The sequence below is a fragment of the Suncus etruscus genome, chromosome 18 (assembly GCF_024139225.1).
Source record: "Suncus etruscus isolate mSunEtr1 chromosome 18, mSunEtr1.pri.cur, whole genome shotgun sequence".
Taxonomy (NCBI): Eukaryota; Metazoa; Chordata; class Mammalia; order Eulipotyphla; family Soricidae; genus Suncus; species Suncus etruscus.
In genome coordinates, this window is record NC_064865.1 from 3,727,086 (window position 1) to 3,747,865 (window position 20,780).

At 48.9% G+C, this 20,780-nt stretch overlaps 1 protein-coding gene across 1 annotated transcript in view; it reads left to right on the forward strand.

Moving 5' to 3' along the window:
* Positions 1-20,524, forward strand: part of CAPN11 (calpain 11) — a 29,178-nt gene extending 8,654 nt beyond the window's left edge. Inside the window, exons 2-22 of the mRNA XM_049765214.1 lie at positions 3,546-3,799; positions 4,133-4,202; positions 5,484-5,602; positions 7,226-7,359; positions 7,574-7,742; positions 9,328-9,411; positions 9,490-9,575; positions 9,756-9,830; positions 10,082-10,245; positions 10,345-10,508; positions 16,307-16,318; positions 16,615-16,826; positions 17,056-17,095; positions 17,420-17,485; positions 17,560-17,617; positions 17,721-17,785; positions 18,413-18,481; positions 19,469-19,547; positions 19,656-19,772; positions 20,217-20,275; positions 20,453-20,524. Coding sequence (XP_049621171.1) covers positions 3,546-3,799; positions 4,133-4,202; positions 5,484-5,602; positions 7,226-7,359; positions 7,574-7,742; positions 9,328-9,411; positions 9,490-9,575; positions 9,756-9,830; positions 10,082-10,245; positions 10,345-10,508; positions 16,307-16,318; positions 16,615-16,826; positions 17,056-17,095; positions 17,420-17,485; positions 17,560-17,617; positions 17,721-17,785; positions 18,413-18,481; positions 19,469-19,547; positions 19,656-19,772; positions 20,217-20,275; positions 20,453-20,479 — 2,123 coding nt within the window. The 3' untranslated portion in view covers positions 20,480-20,524. The remainder of the gene's footprint in view (positions 1-3,545; positions 3,800-4,132; positions 4,203-5,483; positions 5,603-7,225; positions 7,360-7,573; positions 7,743-9,327; positions 9,412-9,489; positions 9,576-9,755; positions 9,831-10,081; positions 10,246-10,344; positions 10,509-16,306; positions 16,319-16,614; positions 16,827-17,055; positions 17,096-17,419; positions 17,486-17,559; positions 17,618-17,720; positions 17,786-18,412; positions 18,482-19,468; positions 19,548-19,655; positions 19,773-20,216; positions 20,276-20,452) is intronic.
* Positions 20,525-20,780: the final 256 nt, after the last annotated feature.

Here is a 20,780-nt window from a genome sequence, read left to right on the forward strand (position 1 = left end):
GCCTTGCACACTGCTGACCACCCAACTTTTTTTTTTTTTTGGCCATACCCGGCGTTGCTCAGGGGATACTCCTGGGCTGTCTGCTCAGAAATAGCTCCTGGCAGGCACAAGGGACCATATGGGACACCGGGGATTCGAACCAACCACCTTTTGTCCTGGATCGGCTGCTTGCAAGGCAAACACCGCCATGCTATCTCTCTCTCCGTGCCCTGCTGACTCAACATTGATCCTTGGCATAGCACCCCAGAGCTCCACCAGAAGTGATCTCTGAAATACAAAGCCAGGAGTATCCAGATGAGCAAAAATAAATACATAAATACATAATAAATATTGAACTGGCCAGAGTGATAACATAGTGGTAAAGCATTTTGCCTTGCACGCAGACAACTGGGGCTGACCCCGGGTTCAATACCCAGTATCCCCGATGGTCCCCTGAACCTGCCAGGAGTGATTCTGAGCACAGAGGCAGGAATAACTCCTGAGCACCACCAAGTGTGGCCTCAAAACAAAACCACAACAACAACAACAACAACAATAAAAAGTAATACATATGGTCCCCTGAGCCTTTGAGGAGTAATCCCTGAGCTCAGAGCCAGGAGTAAGGAGTAAGTTCTGAGCACTACCAGATGTGGCCCAATTCCCATCTTAACCCCAACAAAAGCAAACAAAAATGAATGGGGACATAGAGATAGTACATTAAGTTTAGGTGCCTGCCTTGCACGTAAATGATTTGCGGTTAGATCCCAGAGTCCCAAATGGTTCCCTAAGTACCTTCTAAGAGTAATTCCTGAAGCCCTAAGTACCACCATGTGAGTTACACACACCACACACACACACACACACACACACACACACACACACACCACACACACACACACACACTCTTGGGGTCAGAATGATAGTCCATGGAGGCATTTTGGCACTTTGTTTTACTGTCTGGTTCAACCTCTAGTCACCTCATAATGGTTCCCTAAGCATTGCCAAGATGAGCCCTAAATAAGTCCTGAGAATCACAGGTGTGGCCCAATGCCAAATAATAAATAAACACACACCACACACACATATATGTGGTTTTTGGGTCACACCCGGCAGCACTTCAGGGGATACTCTTGCTCTGTGCTCAGAAATCGCTACTGTAAAGGCACGAGGGACCATATGGGATGCCGGGATTCAAACCACCATCTGTCCTGATCAGCTGTGTGCAAGCCAAACACCCTACCAACTGTGCTATCTCTCGTGGCCCCATACATAAATAAAATTTAAAGAATAAAACAAACAATAATAGTGTGCACATAGAGTTTTTCACTTTATACAACAGCTGAGCTGAGCTTTAGTGCCAAGCATCTCATATGGTCCCCAGAGCCCCAGCAGGCATGATTCCTGAGTGCAGGAGCCAGGAATAACCCCTAAGCACTGCCATGTTTGGCCCCCAAGAAGACAAAATAAATGACTATAATTAGCTATATTTTTTTCCTCCCCAAAGCAGGCCTTCTTTCTATCTTTCCATCATCACTGATACCTCATTTGCTGGGGCCTCTATGAATAACGCTATTGTCAGCGAGAATTCCTCACCTATCAGAGCTGAGGGACATTAGTCTGTTTATCAAGAAAACACTGGAGTTTAGGGAACTGGGGCTCCAAAAGGGATAGGAAGCTCTGAAGAGGGTGGGCCTATAAGTTTGCCGACCTTGGTCCCTGTAAGGTAAAAGTTGGGGAAGGAGCTGGTCAGGACTGAAAAGTGTTTGTTCTGATTTCTACCCTCTGGGCTGGGGATAACACGGTTTGCTTTTTGAAAGTCTTTGCTAACTTTGCTGCAGCTCACACCAGTTCTAGAGGATCTGCTGCAGTAGAAATTGCCCTGACCCTATTGCCTGGTCAGGCATAGCAAATAAGACATTGCCCTCTGCACAAGGCTGAGCTGTGAGTTTGATCCTTTGCCCAGATCAAAATACGTCAAAAAGTTTGCACTGACTCTCAAATAGTGGCATGGGGGTACCAAAAATTATCAGTGGGGCTGGAGAGAGCACAGAGCTTAAGACACTTTGTCTTACATACAGCCAACCTATGTTTGATACTGGCACCATACCTGGACTTCCTGAGTACCACCAGATGCTCACCCCTGAGCACAGAGATAGGAAATACTGCCAGGCGTGACTTCAAATCTGAACCCTCTCCTCCAAAATGCATATCAATGATTGCAGAGATGTTCAAAGAGCTGTATGCAAGTTTTGGATGCAGGAGGCTTGGGTTCAAACCACAGCACCACCTGGTATTCCAAGCACTGCTGAGAGCTGCCCCCAGCAGTATGAACACCACCAAGCAAGCGGTGAAGACCTAAACAACTGAGAGTATTGTTTGCTTGCAGGACGCCCAGGTTATCCAGAGAAAACCACCCACTCGTCAACCTGAGATGTATACTTCAGCTCTCTCCCCTCTGGAGAAGCCCTGAACCACAACTCTCTCACTTCTCTTTCTCTCTCTCTCTCTCTCCTCTCTCTTCTCTCTCTCTTTCTTTCTCTCTCTCCCTATCCCCCCTTCCCTCTCTCCCTCCCTCCCTCCTCCATATTTCTCTGAATAAAACCGTTTTTTACTTCAGAAAAATACAATAAAAACAATAGATAATAATAATAACAGGGTGGGAAGCTAGCTCAATGAGTGGGATCATATGCTCTGCCTTCAGGAGCCCCCAGCACTGCCAGGTGTGACCTCCAAACAAAAAATAAACCATGAAATAACAATAATAAGACCAGTGCTACGAACATCTGCACAATTTTTGTTTCCATAGAAATTGTTCCCTCTTTTATCTATATGTTGAGGTGGAATCATTGACTCCTATATAACTCTTGTGGGGAAAAACTACCGGACTATTTTCCAAAAAGATGCCCCCTTTTTGCCTTCACCCTCACAGATTACTGTTTTTTCATTGTCCTTTGCTGCTGCATCTTTTAATTTTATTTTTTCTGGTTTAGGAACACACCCATGATACTCAGGGATTTCTCCTGGCTCTGCATTAAGGAATTATCCCTAGAAGTGCTCAGGGGACCATATGAGATGCTGGGGATCAAACCTAGGTCGGCCACATGCAAGGCAAGCACCCTGCTTGCTGTACTTACTATATTGCTCTGGCCCCTGCATCTTTTTTTTTTATTACAGTTACCCCAATAGGTGCTGTATGGGGGTAGCTCTGTCATTGAAGCCTTAATTAGTCCTTTCCACTTCTCTAATACTGTTGAGCATTTTTCTATATGCTTATTGGTCACTTGTATGTCTCCTGGAGAGAAATTTCTCTTTGGGTCCGAGGTTAATTTTGTTGTTGTTGTTGTTTTTTGTTTTTGACCACACCTGGTGATGCTCAGGGGTTACTCCTGGCTCTGTGCTTAGAATAACTCCACACTTGGGGGACCATATGGGATGCCCAGGAATCAAACCCAGGTCAGTCCTGAGTCAACTGTGTGCAAGGCAAACACCTTACTGCTATGCTATCACTCCAGCCCCACTGAGGTTGATTTTTAATTGTTTTTTTTTGTCTTTTTGTTTTTATTAAGAAAATAAAAATGAGGTCAGCGTGGGCATAGCATGTCACATAAATCATGATCGCTTCAAGGACCAAGAAAAGGGCCAATACTACCATGTCATCAACTACAGAAAGCAGGATTTTGAGATGCTGAAAGCAGACTGCCTGAAGAAAAAAGTGCTTTTTGAAGATCCTGTATTCCCGGCTCTTCCCACTTCGCTGGGCTTCAAGGATCTGGGCCCCAGTTCTAAATCAGTGCAGAACATCTCCTGGAAGCGACCTACTGTAAGTATTGGAAAGGACTCAAGGGGTTCTGGGTAAGGGGAGCAATGGTGCCCCACCCCACCTTATCCCCTCACACCCCATCTTGGTCCTGACACTGGGTACCATCCCAGGTGCTTGAACAGTTCTCATTGAGCGTAAGCAGATATTCACAGACAGCCCCTGGGACAGCCACCACACCGTCCAGCTGGGACCACTACCCTGCTCCTCCCAGCTCCCCCATTCCCCCACGCTTATCCCTAGAACTCCGGATCATTCAGCCCTATCCAGTAAAGGGAATACGGAAGGAAGAGATGATGCCCTGGTCTCCCCCTAACTGTTATTTCTTCACTACAGCAAATCACAAAGGATCCTCAATTCATTGTGGATGGGTTCACCCCAACAGACATCTGCCAGGGGATACTGGGTGAGTGGGAAGCAGGAAAGTGGATGTTCAAGGGAGCAGGGTGAATTGGGGAAGAGGGCTGAGGCAAGAGGAGCTCCAGGGAGTGTTGAGTTTGGGGTGCTGAGGGTCCAAAGTCGAGACAACTTTCTGGGGCTCTGCCCCTCCTTTCTGCAACAGTAGGGGAAGTGTGGGACACGTTCTCCTGCAATCTGGTCAGTGAGTTTCTGGAGAGGTCCCATAGGGTCCCAGGAGCATAGCCAAGAGTGATTCCAGAGTGCAGAGGAGAAGTAACCCCTGAGCATTGTTGCATGGTCCACCACTTTCCCCCATCACCTTCAACCTGGCCCAAGGAGTCCCATGCTATTCCATGGTCCCAACCAAGGAGATCTGAGATACTCAGGAAAAAGATGTCAGTAAGAAACTGTGAGGGAAAGTGACTGAATTTGTTCAATAGGAGATAATTGAAAGAAAGAAAGAAAGAAAGAAAGAAAGAAAGAAAGAAAGAAAGAAAGAAAGAAAGAAAGAAAGAAAGAAAGAAAGAAAGAAAGAAAGAAAGAAAGAAAGAAAGAAAGAAAGAAAGAAAGAAAGGAGGGAGGGAGGGAGGGAGGGAGGGAGGGAGGGAGGAAAAAGAAAGAAAGAAAGAAAGAAAGAAAGAAAGAAAGAAAGAAAGAAAGAAAGAAAGAAAGAAAGAAAGAAAGAAAGAAAGAAAGAAAGAAAGAAAGAAAGAAAGAAAGAAAGAGAGGGAGGAAGGGAGGGAGGAAGGGAGGGAGGGAGGGAAGAAGGGAGGAAGGAAGGAAGGAAGGAAGGAAGGAGGAAAGGAGGGAGGGAGGGAGGGAGGGAGGGAAGGAAGGGAGGAAGGGAGGGAGGGAGTGAGGAAGGAAGGAAGGAAGGAAGGAGGAAGGAAGGAAGGAAGGAAAGAAGGAAGGAAGGGAGGGAGGGAGGGAGGGAGGGAGGGAGGGAGGGAGAGAGATGGACAGAGGGAGGGAGGAAAAGAAAGAAAGAAAAGAGAGAAAGTAAAAAAAAAAAGAGTCCTAAATAAAGAACAAGACCAAAGTCAAAATTTCCTCATCCCCAAATCCCAAATCTGTCTCCAATCTGTGAGTCTCTCACCTACCCCCGCCCCAAATAAAAAGAGAGAAAGAAAATCTTACTCCTCAGAGCCTTTCCTTTGCCCTGCTTCTACCCGTTTCTTTCTTCCCTTGGCTCTCTGCCTTGGAGGAGAAGCCTCAATCCCATGCCTGCTCTCCTGAAACACTTCATTTCTGGGCCTGCTCCTGGCTGACCTCCTGCCTCTCTTCTCAGGGGACTGCTGGCTTCTGGCTGCCATCGGCTCCCTTACCACTTATCCCAGACTGCTGAAACGTGTGGTACCCACGAAACAGAACTTCAAGAAAAACTATGCTGGCATCTTCCATTTTCAGGTAAAGGGTGATTTGAAAGTCTGAGTTGCTTTGTGGGATTCATATGTGTATGTTTAGGTACACACATCCACATGTGTATATGAGAGACAGAAAGAGAAAGAAAGAAAAACAAAAGGCAGGGGCAGAGGTAGAGAAAGAAAAAACTAAAACATGCTTTGATGTTTGCCTTTTCTTCTATTTGAAGAATGTCAATTATGGGCTGGGGAAAAGAATCAAAGAGCTTGGCTTTGCAAATAGAAACCCCAGAACCAATTCCTGGCCAATCTGACTCCCTCAGCAAAGCCAAGAGCAACTCCCAAGTATCATAAAATGTGGGTCCCTCTCCAAAAATATATATATATTTATTCTGAGTGGGTTTTTGTTTTGTTTTGTTTTGTTTGAGAACCATATCCAGCTGTAATCAGCACTTGCTCCTGGCTTTGAGTTCAGGGATCACTTGTAGTAGGGTTCAGGATACCTGCCATCTGGGGTCCCAGAGATTGAACCAGCTTTGGCCACATGCAAGGAGAGTACCACAGTGCTATCTCTCTTGCCTCTTGGATTTTTATTTGTCTTGGAGTCAGACCCCCCAGCTGTACTCAGGGCTTATTCCAACTGTACTTCTGGGGGGTGGATATAAATTTTGATGGTATTGGGGGACCTTTGATGTTGGAGATTAAACCCACGCCTCCAGCATTATCAAAATGTGCACTCCATGCCTTCGAATTATCTATCCTTCAACAAGGCAGATTATTTGCTCAGTTATCTAAGAATATCTGCTCTCTACATAAATTTATGAACTAATTTTTTAATCTTTTCCTAGAAGAACTGTTATCAGTTTGATTTTTCTGTACTACTACTCCCCTGTCTCTCCTTCTTTTTAGCTACATGTAATGTAAGTACATAGATGTGTATGTGCCAGTGGCACATGTCTGACAGAGATCAGATAGTTTTTGTGATCTACCCTTTAAATTTGGGAATGGGTGAACAAAAGCCCTATACTGTAAAATGATTCTGAGACTTAAGAGAGTTTTGGAAAGCTCAGCAGTTCTAAAGGCCAGTCAACATTAAAAAGTTGAATGAGGGAAACAAGAAATAGGACAGGGGGTAAGGCACTTGTCTTGCAAGCAGCTGGCGCAGGTTCAATCCCTCTTATCTCATATAGACCCTAATCTAACCAGGAATGATCTCTGAGTGCGAAGTCAGGAGTAAGTCCTGAAAACTGCAGTGTGAGGCCCCCAAACAGAAACAAAACAAAACCAAAAATAAATAAATAAATAAATAAATAAAAAGAATGAGTTTCCTCTGGGACTATGGCAGAACCTGGAGATGAAATAAAATTCAGACTTTGAAGGGACATATTTCATTCACTCTTTAGGGCTTTGGGTTAGAAGGACATTGAGCCTGGCCACCAGGAGGTTCTCAGGTTACTAAGTTCTCATGGAGAGAGAGAAAGAGAGTGAGAGAGAGTGAGAGAGAGAGAGAGACAGACAGAGACAGAGACAGAGAGATAGAGAGAGACACAGAGAGAGAGCATTCTATACCCATGGGTTCCTGCTGCTATAGCAAAAAGCACATGCTTGGATGGGGAAACTGGGACAACAGAAACCCCATGTCCCCTGACATCTACCTTGCTGGCCCCAGATTTGGCAATTTGGACAATGGCTGGATGTAGTGGTGGATGACAAGTTGCCTACAAGGAATGGCAAATTGATGTTCGTGCACTCTGCTGAGCGCAATGAGTTCTGGAGTGCCCTCCTGGAGAAGGCATATGCCAAGTGAGTGCCCACACTCAAAGGGAATGAATGGGCTTTCCCTCCAACCTACTCCACCACTCCACCGTTGGCAGCTGGGGGTCAACTGGCACGCAGGGTGGGCTGGAAGAGGCCAAGGGCTGAGAGGACCTCCCTCCGTTCCCTCAGTACCTTCTCTGATGTCTAATTTCCTGTATCCATCTCAGAGCCCAGACTGCGCCCTTTCTATGCCCCACAGGCTGAGTGGGTCCTATGAAGCCCTGGCGGGGGGCAACATTGTAGAAGGCTTCGAGGACTTCACAGGGGGTGTGACGGAGAGCATCCAGCTTGTGAGCCTGCCTCAGAACATGATGAGGGTCCTCAGGAAGGCCATAGAGCGTTCATCTCTCCTGGGCTGCTCCATCGAAGTAAGTCTCCTGTAATCTTGTCCCTGAGCCTTTGCACCTGCTGTGGTTGTCTCTCAGCTCCTTCGCCACACATCTGCATGACTAACTCTTCCTCCTATACATTTTAGTTCACGTGTTCTTTCCTAGACTAGTCCTGTCCTGCTGCCCTCTTGAACTTGGCTCCTTCACTCTCTACTGACTCACTACTTGGGTTAGGATTTTTGGTGGTGGTTGTTTTGTTTTGGGGGCCACACCCAGTGGTGTTCAGGTCTTATTCCTGGCTCTGTGCTCAGGGATCACTCCTAGTGATTTCAGGGGATCATATGAGATGTCAGGGATTAAACCCAGCTTAGCCATGTGCTAGGCAAACACCCTACCCAGTGTACTATTTCTCTGGCCCCAAAAGACACATTTTAAAGTTTGGTTATTAGAGTTTAGGTCTCATGCTTTCAGCGTTGTTGGTTCTGAGGTTCTGTGGGTCAGACATACAGATATTCTTCACCTCTTCCCCTGCCCTTTACCCCTGTTACCTCCCATCTATCCTCCTGTTTCTCCTTCTACCCTTGATTTCTTTCCCTATCTACCCTTCTCAATTCTATAATCGAGAATCCAGGGCAAGATGTGCACCCCCTTTTGATACCTTGCTTTCCCTCATCTTGTTATTCTATATTCTACAGATAAGTGAGCTCAGCCAGTATCTGCCTTTTTTTCTTTTGACTTACTTCCATTGATATGATATTTACCTTGCACAGAGTTAACCTGGGTTTAATCCCCAGCATCTCATATGGTCCCCATAACACCACCAGGAATAATTCCTTAGTGCAGAGCTAAGAGTAATCTCAGGCATCACCAGGTATAACCCAAAATACAAAATTGGAGGGGACAGACCCATCCAGCAATGTTCAAGGGCCATTCCTGGCATGGTGCTCAGGAAACCCTATGGTGCAGGGGATTGGAGTGGGGTCAATTGAATGCCAAGCAATTGCCTTCCCCCTTGCCCCCATGACTGTCTCCCTAGCCCACAACTCGCTATACTCTTTCTGACAGTTGCATATAAATGAAAGCTATTTGAAGGTACAAAGAAATTCATGCAGAGACAGGGTTGAGGAGACAGCCCCCAGGCTGAACACATATGTCAGAGTGATTTCTGGGAGCACTCCTGAAACAACTCCTGAGCACAGAGCTAGGAGTACCTAGCACCCTCCCAGCACCAGTTTGTTGGTTGTGTGGCCCTTCAAAAATAATCACAATGATGGAGCCAGAGAGATAGCAGAGCGGTAGGGCATTTGCCTTGCACATGATCTAGGACAGATGGTGGTTCAAATCCCAGCATTCCATATAGCCCCCCCCCCCCCCGTGCCTGTCAGGAGCGATTTCTGGGTGCAGACCCAGGAGTAATCCCTGAGCGCACAATGAAAAATAGAAATCACAGTGAGAAATATAAATGAAAGAATGAACAGGCTTTCATGGGAGAGTATCAAGGCTTACAAGCTCAATGCTGGACATTGCCCCCCTTTCACACACACACACACACACACACACACACACACACACACACACACACACACCACAGAGCTCTCCCCTCTCCCCTGCCCTTGCCCTATAGGTCTTCAGCACCAGTGAGTTAGAGACCATGACAGAGAACAAGCTGGTGAAAGGCCATGCATACTCAGTAACAAGCCTGAAGGATGTGAGTGCCAGAGTGCCCATCTGGGGGAGGGCAGGTCAAGGAGGGGAGCCCCCTCCTGACTCTAACTTCCCCACTCAGGTCTCCCACAAAGGCAGGATGACAACCCTGATTCGGGTGCGGAACCCCTGGGGCCGCCTCGAGTGGAATGGAGCCTGGAGTGACAAGTGGGTAGCTCTGAGCTGTGGTGGCAGGTGAGGGGTGGAGCTCAGGGTAGACCAGGGTCGAGGGTCTACATCCTTGGACGGTCCCTCCTGTCTGGGGTCTCCATCCGAAGCAAGATCCCAAGGAGAAAGGCCTGGGGGTGCAACGGGGGGCCAGTTCCTTGGACCCTGTCTCTGTTCCAGTTCTAAGGAGTGGGATGAGGTGGACTCCAGCGTCAAGCAGCAGCTTCTGCTCAGCAAAGAAGATGGAGAGTTCTGGTCAGTATGGTGCTATGGCTTAGTTTTTAGTGGTACTGGTGGTGGTGGTAGTTGCAGTTATGGTTGTGGTTGTTGTGTTCTGCGGTCACATCCAGTGGTGGTCTGGGCTTACTCTTGACTTTGTACTCAGGAATCACTGCTGGTGGGCTCAGGGCACATCTGGGATACCAGGGATCGAACCCACTCTCCCTGCTGTACTGTGGCTCTGACCCACGGTGCCACCTGAGGGTGGGCCGCTCCTCTCCACCCAGGATGTCCTACCAGGACTTCGTGACCAACTTCACGCTCCTGGAGATCTGCCACCTGATGCCCGACCCCAACTGCCGAGAGGAGCTGGGCACCCCTTGGCACATCACCTTCTTCCAGGGCAGCTGGCGGCGTGGCAGCACCGCTGGTGGTTGTCGGAACCACCAGGGTAGGACGTGGGCGACCCAAGGCTGGGGTCTCCCCGGGGTGGGTGGGTGGGATGGAGTGGGGTGCACCGCTCCAGCCTCACCCGCTCCCTCGGCCACAGACACCTTCTGGACCAACCCGCAGTTCAAGATCCGACTCCCCGAGAAGGATGACGACACGGACGAGGCCATCTGCACCTGCCTGGTGGCCCTCATGCAGAAGAACTGGCGGCAGGGCCGGCCCCACGGCGCGCAGCTCCACACCATCGGCTTCGTCATGTACTCGGTGGGCAGTAGTGGGTGTCCTTCTCCTCCTCCTCTCTTCCTCCTCTTCCTCTTCCTCCTCCTCCTTTTTCCTCTCTTCCTCCTCCTCTTCCTCCTCCTGTCTTTCTTCTCTTCTCTCTTTCCCTTCTCTTCTTCCTCTTCCTGTCTTCCTTCTCTTCTCTCTTTCCCTTCTCTTCTTCCTCCTCCTCCCCTTCCTCCTCTCTTCCTCCTCCTCTTCTCCTCTTCTTTCTCTTCTTCTCTTCCTCCTCTTCCTTCTCCTTTCTTCCTCCTCTTCTTCCTCCTCTTCCTCTTCTCCTCTTCCTCCTCTCTCTTTCTCCTCCTCTTCCTCCTCTTTCTCCTCCTCTCTTCCTCTTCTTTCTTCTTTTCCTCCTCCTCTTTTCCTCCTCTTCTCCTCTCCTTCCTTCTCTTCCTCCTCCTACTCTCTTCCTTCTCCTCTTCCTCCTCTTCCTCTTTTCTTCTTCCTCTTCTTCCTCATCTTCTTCCTCCTCTCCCTCTTCCTTTTCCTTTCTCCTCCTCCTCTTCCTCCTCCTCCTCCCCCCATGCCCCGCACACCTGCAGCCTCTACCACCAGCCACTTCCTGTGCTCCTTCATAATAGACAGCTGGCAGGGTTTTTATTTATGTTAGTTTTGTCTTTCTGAATGTATGGACAAGGGCTGGGGGCATAGTTCAGCAAGGAGGGCACCCCTAGGTTGAATCCCTGGCACCACATGGTCCCTCTAGCGGCACCAAGGATTGCCCTATACAGACCACATCTGCCAGCGCAGAATCAGGGGAAGGCCCTGCGCACTTCTGGGTGTGGTTTGAAAATAAACTAACTCAACTCTTAAGTTGAGCTAGCAACATGTTGGTGCCAGGTGCTGCTCAAAGGCCTTTCGAGGCGTGTGGCCTAAACGAGGAGGAAGGGAGCAAAGAAGCAGAGGGTGAGGTCACCGGCAATGCTCAGAGCTTACTCCTGGCTTTGTGCTCAGGGATCATTCCTAACCATTTTGGGAGACAATATGGGGTGCCAGGGATGGAACCGAGGTCCCTGCCTGCAAGACAAATGCCCTATCTGTTACGGTTCAGGCCCCCATTATCATCTCATCATCATCATCATCATCATCATCATCATCATCATCATCTTATGTTCTAATACCAATCCATCCAGCAGTGTCCACTTCCCACCACCAATATCCCCCGATTCCTTCCCAGTTCCAGGTTTGCCTTTTCGGATGCATCTTTTATCTTCCTTGTAGGCATTCTGTTTTCCAGTTCTATTACTGACATGATATCATGCAATACTCTACCTTGCCTTTTTTTTTTTTTTTTTTTTTTTTTTTTGTCACACCAGATGGTGCTAGGGGTTACTCCTGGCTCTGTGCTCAAAATACACTCCTGGTAGGCTCAGGGGCAAAACCTAGGTGGAACATGTATAAGGCAAACGCCTTATCCACTGTGCTATCCCTCAGCTGCCCCCATGCCACCTTTCCTGCTTCTTTTTGTTTTTGTTTTGGGGCCACACCCAGTGACGCTCAAGAGTTACTCCTGGCTATGAGCTCGGAAATCGATCCTAGCCTGAGGGGGAACCATATGGGACTCTGGGGGATTGAACTGCGGTCTGTCCTAGGTTAGCACGTGCAAGGCACACGCCCTACCACTTGCCCTACAGCTTGCACCACCGCTCCAGCCCTCCTGCTTCTTTTTAAGTGACTTCTTTTAACCCTCCATCTTTTTTTTTTTTCCCTATTATAGTTCAGATGATCAAAGGTTGAGTCTTCACACGCTGGCAATGGGGTGGGTGGGCACCTGCACAAGTATCCACCAGGGGTCGCCCACATTTTAGTTGCCATGTTCTCGCACATTCTTGTCCTGCTCAGCAGGGGGGACGCTATGATGCTCCCACACTGTGCTTGCAGGGAGTTGTTCTTTTGGGCTCACACCTCTTTCACTGCAGCTCTGGCATATACCACGTTGTACATAGAAAGTCACACTTTGTTGGGGGGTCCCCAACAGTAGAGCCACTTGAACGATTGGTGACTGTGAGTGGCACCAGAGAAATAACTCATGGTCTCATGCTGACAAGGCAACTGTTCTTAATGACTGAGCCATCCCTAGAACCCAGCTCTGAGTTTTCTTTTTCTACACTCTCCCCAGGACTGTTGTAAAGCAACCCTGAAACAGTGCACTGGCCCCTGACAAATATTTCCCAAATATGTTTTTGCAAAACCATAAAAATGGCCATGTTTACCCATTCAATGAATTATTTTTTCAGTTTGTTTGTTTCCGGGCCACACCCAGAAGTGCTCAGGGGTTACTCCTGGCTCTGCACCCAGTTCCTGCCAGGCTTGGGGGACCATAGGATACCAGGGATCAAACCTGGGTTGGCCACATGAAAGGCAAACACTCTACCATCTGTGCTATCATTCCACCCCATAACTTATTTTTTAATTCTTTTTTTTTTTTTGGTTTTTGGGTCACACCCGGCGGTGCTCAAGGGTTACTCCTAGCTGTCTGCTCAGAAATAGCTCCTGGCAGGCACGGGGGACCATATGGGACACCGGGATTCGAACCAACCACCTTTGGTCCTGGATCGGCTGCTTGCAAGGCAAATGCCACTGTGCTATCTCTCTGGGCCCTTATTTTTTAATTTTTTTTTTTTTTTTTTTTTTTGGTTTTTGGGCCACACCCGGTAACGCTCAGGGGTTACTCCTGGCTATGTGCTCAGAAGTTGCTCCTGGCTTGGGGGACCATATGGGTCACCGGGGGATCGAACCGCGGTCCGTCCAAGGTTAGCGCAGGCAAGGCAGGCACCTTACCTTTAGCGCCACCGCCCGGCCCCTGAGCTGGGCCTTTTTACTTCTGAGAAGATGGCGGCTATAGGTAGAGGCTGCTGGATTTTTGGGAAGTGGAGAGATAGAAGAGAACGGACTTGACCCACTCTAAGAATACCCCAGCATTTCAGCCTATAGACTGGTGCCACCAGTTTTCAGCTGTTCATATTCTGTTTGTTGTTTTTGGGCCACACTGAGTGATAGTCAGGAGTTACTCCAGGCTCTGCGCTACGGAATCACTCCTGGCTGCCTCATGGGAACCAGATGGGATGCCAGCTATCCAACTTTGTCAGCTGCATGCAAGACAAGTGCCCTAACTGCTGTATGAATCACTCTGGCCTCTACTCACATTTTTTCTTTTTTCTTTTTTTTTTTGTTTGTTTGTTTGTTTTTGGGTCACACCTGGCGGTGCTCAGGGGTTATTCCTGGCTGTCTGCTCAGAAATAGCTCCTGACAGGCATGGGAGACCATATGGGACACCGGGATTCGAACCAATCACCTTTGGTTCTGGATTGGCTGCTTGCAAGGCAAATGCCGCTGTGCTATCTCTCCAGGCTCTATTCACATTTTTTCAATTCAGTCATGGAGCTGGGTCTTTTCTGTCAGAAGGTTTACTACCCATTCATTTATATATTCAACTATTTTGTTGTCTTCTTTTGTTTTGTTATTGTGTGTGTGTGTGTGTGTGCTTTTTTGGTTTTTTAATTTGTGTGTTTTTGTCATTGGATTTGGGCCACATCTGATGGTGTTCAGGTTTTACTCCTGGCTCTGTGGTCAGGGACCATATGTAGTGCCAGGGATGGAACCCAGGTCAGCTGTGAGCGAGGCAAGAGCTCTACCCTCTATACTATCACTCTAACCCACTATGCAAATATTTTGAAACACTATGACTCAGAAACCAGTCACGTTCTTTTTATTTTTTTATTTTTTTTATCCACAACATTTATTTATTTTTTCCAATATCTTTTTTTCTTTATTTAAACATCTTGATTACAAATATGATTGTGATTAGGTTTCAGTCATGTAAAGAACACCCCCCTTCACCAGTGCAACATTCCCACCACCAATGTCCCAAATCTCCCTCCACCCCACCCCACCCCCACCTGTACTCTAGACAGGCTTTCCAGTTCCCTCATTCATTCACATGATTATGGTAGTTCTCAGTGTAGTTATTTCTCTAACTGTACTCACCACTCTTTGTGGTGAGCTTCATGAAGTGAGCTGGAAGTTCCAGACCTCCTCTCATTGTCTCTGAGGATTGTTGCAAAAATGACTTTTATTTTTCTTAAAACCCATAGATGAATGAGACTATTTTTGCATCTCTCTCTTTCTCCCTCTGAGTTATTTCACTCAGCATGATAGACTCCATGTACATCCATGTATAAGAAAATTTCATGACTTCACCTCTCCTGACGGCTGCATAATATTCCATTGTGTATATGTACCACAGTTTCTTTAGCCATTCGTCTGTTGAAGGGCATCTTGGTTGTTTCTGGAGTCTTGCTATGGTAAATAGTGCTGCAATGAATATAGGTGTAAGGAAGGGGGTTTTGTATTGTATTTTTGTGTTACTAGGGTATATTCCTAGGAGTGGTATAGCTGGATCCCTTTCGGCCCTCTCCCAAGAGGTTCAGGAGACAGGACAGTGGAAAAACATGCACAGGCAACACTTACAGTTTCTCACAATCGGGAACCACTGGGCAGGCGCAGATATTCCCAGCCTGACATCACAAATAGGGGACTTGTCTTTCTGCAGAATACTGCGGATAGCCGGTTTTCATGGTCGGACACAGTTCCTTGGCGTTCCAGCCCTTGGATGAGCCTCCGGGAGAGCTATTTTTCTGGGCCCTCTTCGTCCACTCCCAAGAGGTTCAGGAGACAGGACAGTGAAAAAACACACACAGGCAACACAGTTTCTCACAGTTGGGAACCACTGGATGGGTGTAGATGTAGTCAAGTTCTTTTTAAAGATCTAATTGACTTTGGGGCCGGAGAGATAGCATGGAGGTAAGGCATTTGCCTTGCATGCAGAAGGATGGTGCTTCAAATCTCGGCATCCCATATGGACCCCCAAGCCTGCTGGGGGCAATTTCTGAGCGTAGAGCCAGGAGTAGTCCCTGAACACTGCCTGGAGTGTCCCAAAAACCAATGTATATATATATATATATATTATATATATTATATATATAATTGACTTTATTAAACAAAGCCACTGAATAGCATCCTCAAGTAGAAGAAGCATTATATGGAGATCTACAGTGAAAGTTTTTTTGGTTTGTTTGTTTTGGTGTTTGGGTTGCACCCCACAGTGCTCAGGGGTTCCTCTGGCTCTATGATCAGAAATCGCTCCTGGCAGGCTTGGGGAACTGTATATATGGGATGCTGGGATTCGAACCACCGTCCTTCTGCATGCAAGGCAAACACCCTACCACCATGCTATCTCTCCAGCCCTACAGTGGAAGGTTTTATAGCCGCAGAGAGGTGGCACAAAATTATAGGGTTTGGGGAAAGAAAGTTTATTTCATTCAGGCAAAAGCTCTGTCCCATGAGGAAAGAAAAGGAGAGACACTCAGCATGAAGACTGCTTCATTATGGTTGACCAAAAACCCAGTGGTCCCATCTCCACTTTTAAAGGACTAAGGACATAACTCAAGAGGTAGAACAGTAGAACTCTCTTCCTTTCTCTCTCTCTCTCTCTCTCTCTCTCTCTCTCTCTCTCTCTCTCTCTCTCTCTCTCTCTCTCTCTCTCTCTCCCCCCCTCACTCCCCCCTCTCTCTCCCCTCTCTCGCTCCACTCTCTCTCCTCTCTCGCTCCTTTCTCTCTCTCTCATCACCACCATGCCTCCAATATATACACAAAACACACACCTCACACCTCACATATGTACTACACATATAGAATACACATATAAAATATATAGTCCCTTTTACAGGCCTGGGCCCCTTTCCAGAGCTGGAGAACTAAACTTGTTTTCTCTTCCCTTCCAGCTCCCAAAGGAGGTACCACAGCCAAGGGGTTGGCTCCTGGGCGTGTTCCTGTCCCAACTCTACCTGCAAGAGGATGGGCAAGGAAGGGCTGGGATTCAGCAAAGGGTGCTGGGTCAGGAGTTCAGTCCCCTTTGGTCCCTGGGTGGGTGTGAGGGAGGGTGAGACCTCTGGGGGGCTTCCTGATAGTGGTCCAGGCCTGGTCACTTAAGCCAGGCCCTCCCCCAGCTCTCAAAGTCAGGCTTCCCCTGCGGGCCCCTCTCTATCTACCCTCTGGTCCTGCCTTGGGCCTACCTCCCAGATCCCTCCAGTTACAGCAGATAAAGGACGTCCACCTCAAGAGGGAGTTCTTCACGAAGTATCATGACCAAGGCTTCTCTGAGAACTACACTAACTCCCGTGAGGTGACAATGCATCTGCAGCTGCCTCCCGGAGAGTATCTCATCATCCCCTCCACCTTCGAGCCACACAAAGACGTTGACTTCCTGCTCCGGGTCTTCACGGAGAAGCTCAGCGAATCCTTGTGAGAGCCTTAGCTCACTGCCCGAGGCAGAGTCCAGCTCAGGGAGCCATTACCTGGCCCTGCCCCACGTGCTCCTTGTTGTCCAGTCAGGGAAACTGAGACATGAGAGATCCAGACCCCACACCTAGGTCCTATGTTGTGTCAGACTCAACCTCCCACACCCAGATCACCGGGAACCCCTGCTTCCTCGACCCTACATAACCCCAGGCCTTCATTCCTTTTTGCCCAGCGAACTAGATGAGGTCAACTATGCCGAGATGCTCCACGAGGTGAGCGGAGGCTGTGGAGTTAGCAGGGGGTTGGAGGAAGCATCTGGGGGGGGATTAGGAAGGACCAGGGAGGAACTTTCTAGATCAAGTGTCTTGTTTTGTTTTTGTTTTGTTTTGTTTTGTTTTGTTTTGGGGTCACACCTGACAGTGCTCAGGGGGTCACTCCTGGCTCCACGCTCAGAAATCACTCTTGGTAGGCTTGGGAGACCATATGGGATGCCGGGGTTTGAACCACCGTCCTTCTGCATGCAAGGCAAACACCCTACCTCCATGCTATCTCTCCGGCCCCCGGACCAGGTGTCTTTCTCATGCCTGCCCTTCCAGGAGAGATTCCATGTCGAAGAAGTGAGTCAGAACTTCCTGACTCTGTTCAACTTGGTGGCCGGAGAGGTGTGTGTGGGGCGCTAAAAGGAGGCGTCTGGGGCACAGGAGCAGGAGCCATGGTTTACCATCCTCCTTCCTAGGACAAGGAGATCAACGTGTTTGAGCTTCAGAGGCTTCTCAACAAGGTGATCTTGGAAGGTTAGTCCCCCTAGCCCTCGCCCACAGCTCGGCCCTACATCGTCTCCCACAACACCCTATGTACTTACTCTTGTGTCTCTTTCCTGTGCTTCTGGCCTCACAGAAAAAAGCCTCCAGACTAAAGGCTTCACTCTAGAGGTGTGTCGCCGCATGATCAACCTCATGGATGTATCTTTTGTTGTTGTTTTTTGGGCCACAAACGGTAACGCTCAGGGGTTACTCCTGGCTATGCACTCAGAAATCGCTCCTGGTTTGGGGAACTATATAGGACACTAGGGGATCAAACTATGGTCCATCCTAGGTCGGTTGCATTCAAGACAAATGCCCTAATACTGTGCCACTGCTCCATCCCCTCTTTTTTTATGCTGGGTTTCTTTGCTTGCTTACTTGTTTTCATCTCTGGGACACATCAGGGGATGCTCAAGAGGTAACGCTTGGCTCTGCACTCAACAGTCACTCCTGGTAGGTTCAGGGGACCAAATGGAATGCCAGGGATCAAACTGCAAGGTAAAAACCTTACATACTATACTAGGGCTCTGGCTTCATGGACATGCCCCTCTACTGCCCCATGCCCTCTGCTGTCCCACTCCAGGGCAACCACTTCCCTAGTGAATTAAGCTCTTTCCTCCCTGAGTAAAGTGAAGTTTTGTGGTAGCAAAGGACACCGGTTCTTCTGGCCTTCTAACATGCCAGCACCCCTGTACTGGTTGGTGTGCCCTTGATGAATTTCTCTGCTTTCTGCTCCCCCAGGCCCTTTCTACCCCCATCTCTGATATCCTTAACCATTACTCCCAGAAAGATGGCTCTGGAAAGCTGGGACTTCCGGAGTTTCAGGTCCTGTGGAGAAAAATCGAGAAATGGATGGTAAAAGGACATTTTATGAGGAAATGTGGGGAAAGCCCTCAAGATAGATGGGGACTAAGCAAGATGAAGCTATGTGAGGAATGGAGTCTTGAGCCAGAGAGAGGTGCAGAGGGTTGAGTACAGCCTCTCCAGCTTGAGCCTTGGGTTCCATCCCCAGCACCACATGGTTCCTGAGCACCTGGGGAGGGGGACCCTGAACACTGAGCTTTCACCTAATAACTGCCAGGTGTGGCTCCCCTCAAAAACATACCAAAGGAGCTGGAGAGATAGCACAGCGGCGTTTGCTTTGCAAGCAGCCGATCCAGGACCTAACGTGGTTGGTTTGAATCCCGGCGTCCCATATGGTCCCCCATGCCTGCCAGGAGCTATTTCTGAGCAGATAGCCAGGAGGAACCCCTGAGCACTGCCGGGTATGACCCCAAAACAAACAAACATAGCATGGAGGTAAGGCATTTGCCTTGCATGCAGCAGGATGGTGTTTCGAATCCCAGCATCTCATAGGGTCCCCAGAGCCTGCTGCCAGGAGCGGTTCTTGAGCGTAGAGCCAGGAGGAACCTCTGAGCACTGCCAGGTGTGACCCAAAAACAAAAACAAAAACAAACAAACAAAATACCAAAGAAAAAGAAAAAGACTGGCTGTGTGCAATTGCTCTCATATAAGGACAGGCTCTTTGGCTTGTTGTGTTTCTGCCGGTGGAAGGAATTTAAAAGCACTGATGCCATCAATGGTCCAGGGATGCAGCATGCAGGGCTGAGGGGTGCAGGCAGGGCCCTGCTGGGTCTGGATTTGGGTCACTAGATGAGAAGAATAGGGAGTTCAATGGGGAGGTGCATGGCTGGGGTTTGTGAGCCAGTTCCATTGCAGGGTTTTGTTAGCCTACTCACACACACACACACACACACACACACACACACACACACACACACACATATCCAGGTACACACCATGTCACATCCACAGCCCTGCCACAACTGTCTGTCTCTTCAGAGCATCTACCTAGAATCCGATCAAGACCACTCGGGCACCTTGAACTCCTACGAGTTGCGCTTGGCCATGGAGAAAGCAGGTGGCCAGAGGCCAGGAGTGGACTGGGGTGGGAGGTGGGAAGCAGGGATATGGAGGGAGGACAGTGGACAAAGGTCTGGATCCTGGCCCCCACCCCTCCTCTCTCCAGGCATCAAGGTGAATAACAAGGTGGCACAGGTGCTGGTGGCCCGATATGCCAACGATAACATGATTTTGGACTTCCAAAGTTTCATCTGCTGCTTCCTGCGGCTGAAGGCCATGTTCAGTGAGTCTGCCCAGCACAGGCCCAGCCCGGCCCAGAGACCCAGAGACCTTGCTTGGCCCAGAACAGGAAACCAATTATCACACACACACACACACACACACACACACACACACACACACACACACACACACACACACACACACGACGCCAATGATTTGGATTCTAGCTCCAGCCCCTGGGCCCCTGGGCCCTGAGCAAGTCGCTCTTTCTGTGAGTCCAACTTACACAAAGCAGAACCAGAGCAGCCTGAGAGCAACGTTGGTGGACAGCTCCAGAAGGGGGCCTGGATGGCAGCCATTTCACAGGGCTGTCAGCCACGCCCTGCCCATGAAAGGTCACTGGGGCAGCAGTGAGGAAAAGCTGCTTCCGCCCATTCTCACAGCCAGGCTCACAGTGGAGGGTGGGGGCAGGCCGCTCACTGCCCCCCACTTGCCTCCTCTCCAGAGTACTTTTTAGCCTTGGATCCCAAGAAAACTGGCTCTATTCACTTGAACCTGAACCAGGTATACAGTGGGGCTCTTCGTGGGGTTCCTCTAGCCTTTTCATGCCCCATTACCCCCATCTCAGATATGCTTCTCTCTCTCCCTCCCTCTCTCTCTCTCTCTCTCTCTCTCTCTCTCTCTCTCTCTCTCTCTCTCTCTCTCTCTCTCTCTCTCTCTCTCTCTCTCTCTCTCTCTCAGTGGCTGCATATCACCATGTGGGGATAATGCTTCAAGCCTAGGCTCCCATTACCACCACCCTACACACAGATGGTCTGGAGGGGTCGCTTCATGCTGCCAGGAACTTCAGCAGCACTTCCCAGCTCAACGTTCCCCTCTGAGCCGTCTGGTGGCTGGTGGACCCCACTTCTGTGGACATCTTGCTGAAGATTCCTCATTCCCCCCTGCCTTGACCTCTCTCCTTTCCCTCCCTCAGAGTCATTATTGTAATAAATAGACACTTCCCTGCTTCCTGATGCCCCTGCTTCTCTGGCAGGACAAGAGCTGGGGGCAGGGGAGTCACTTCTCC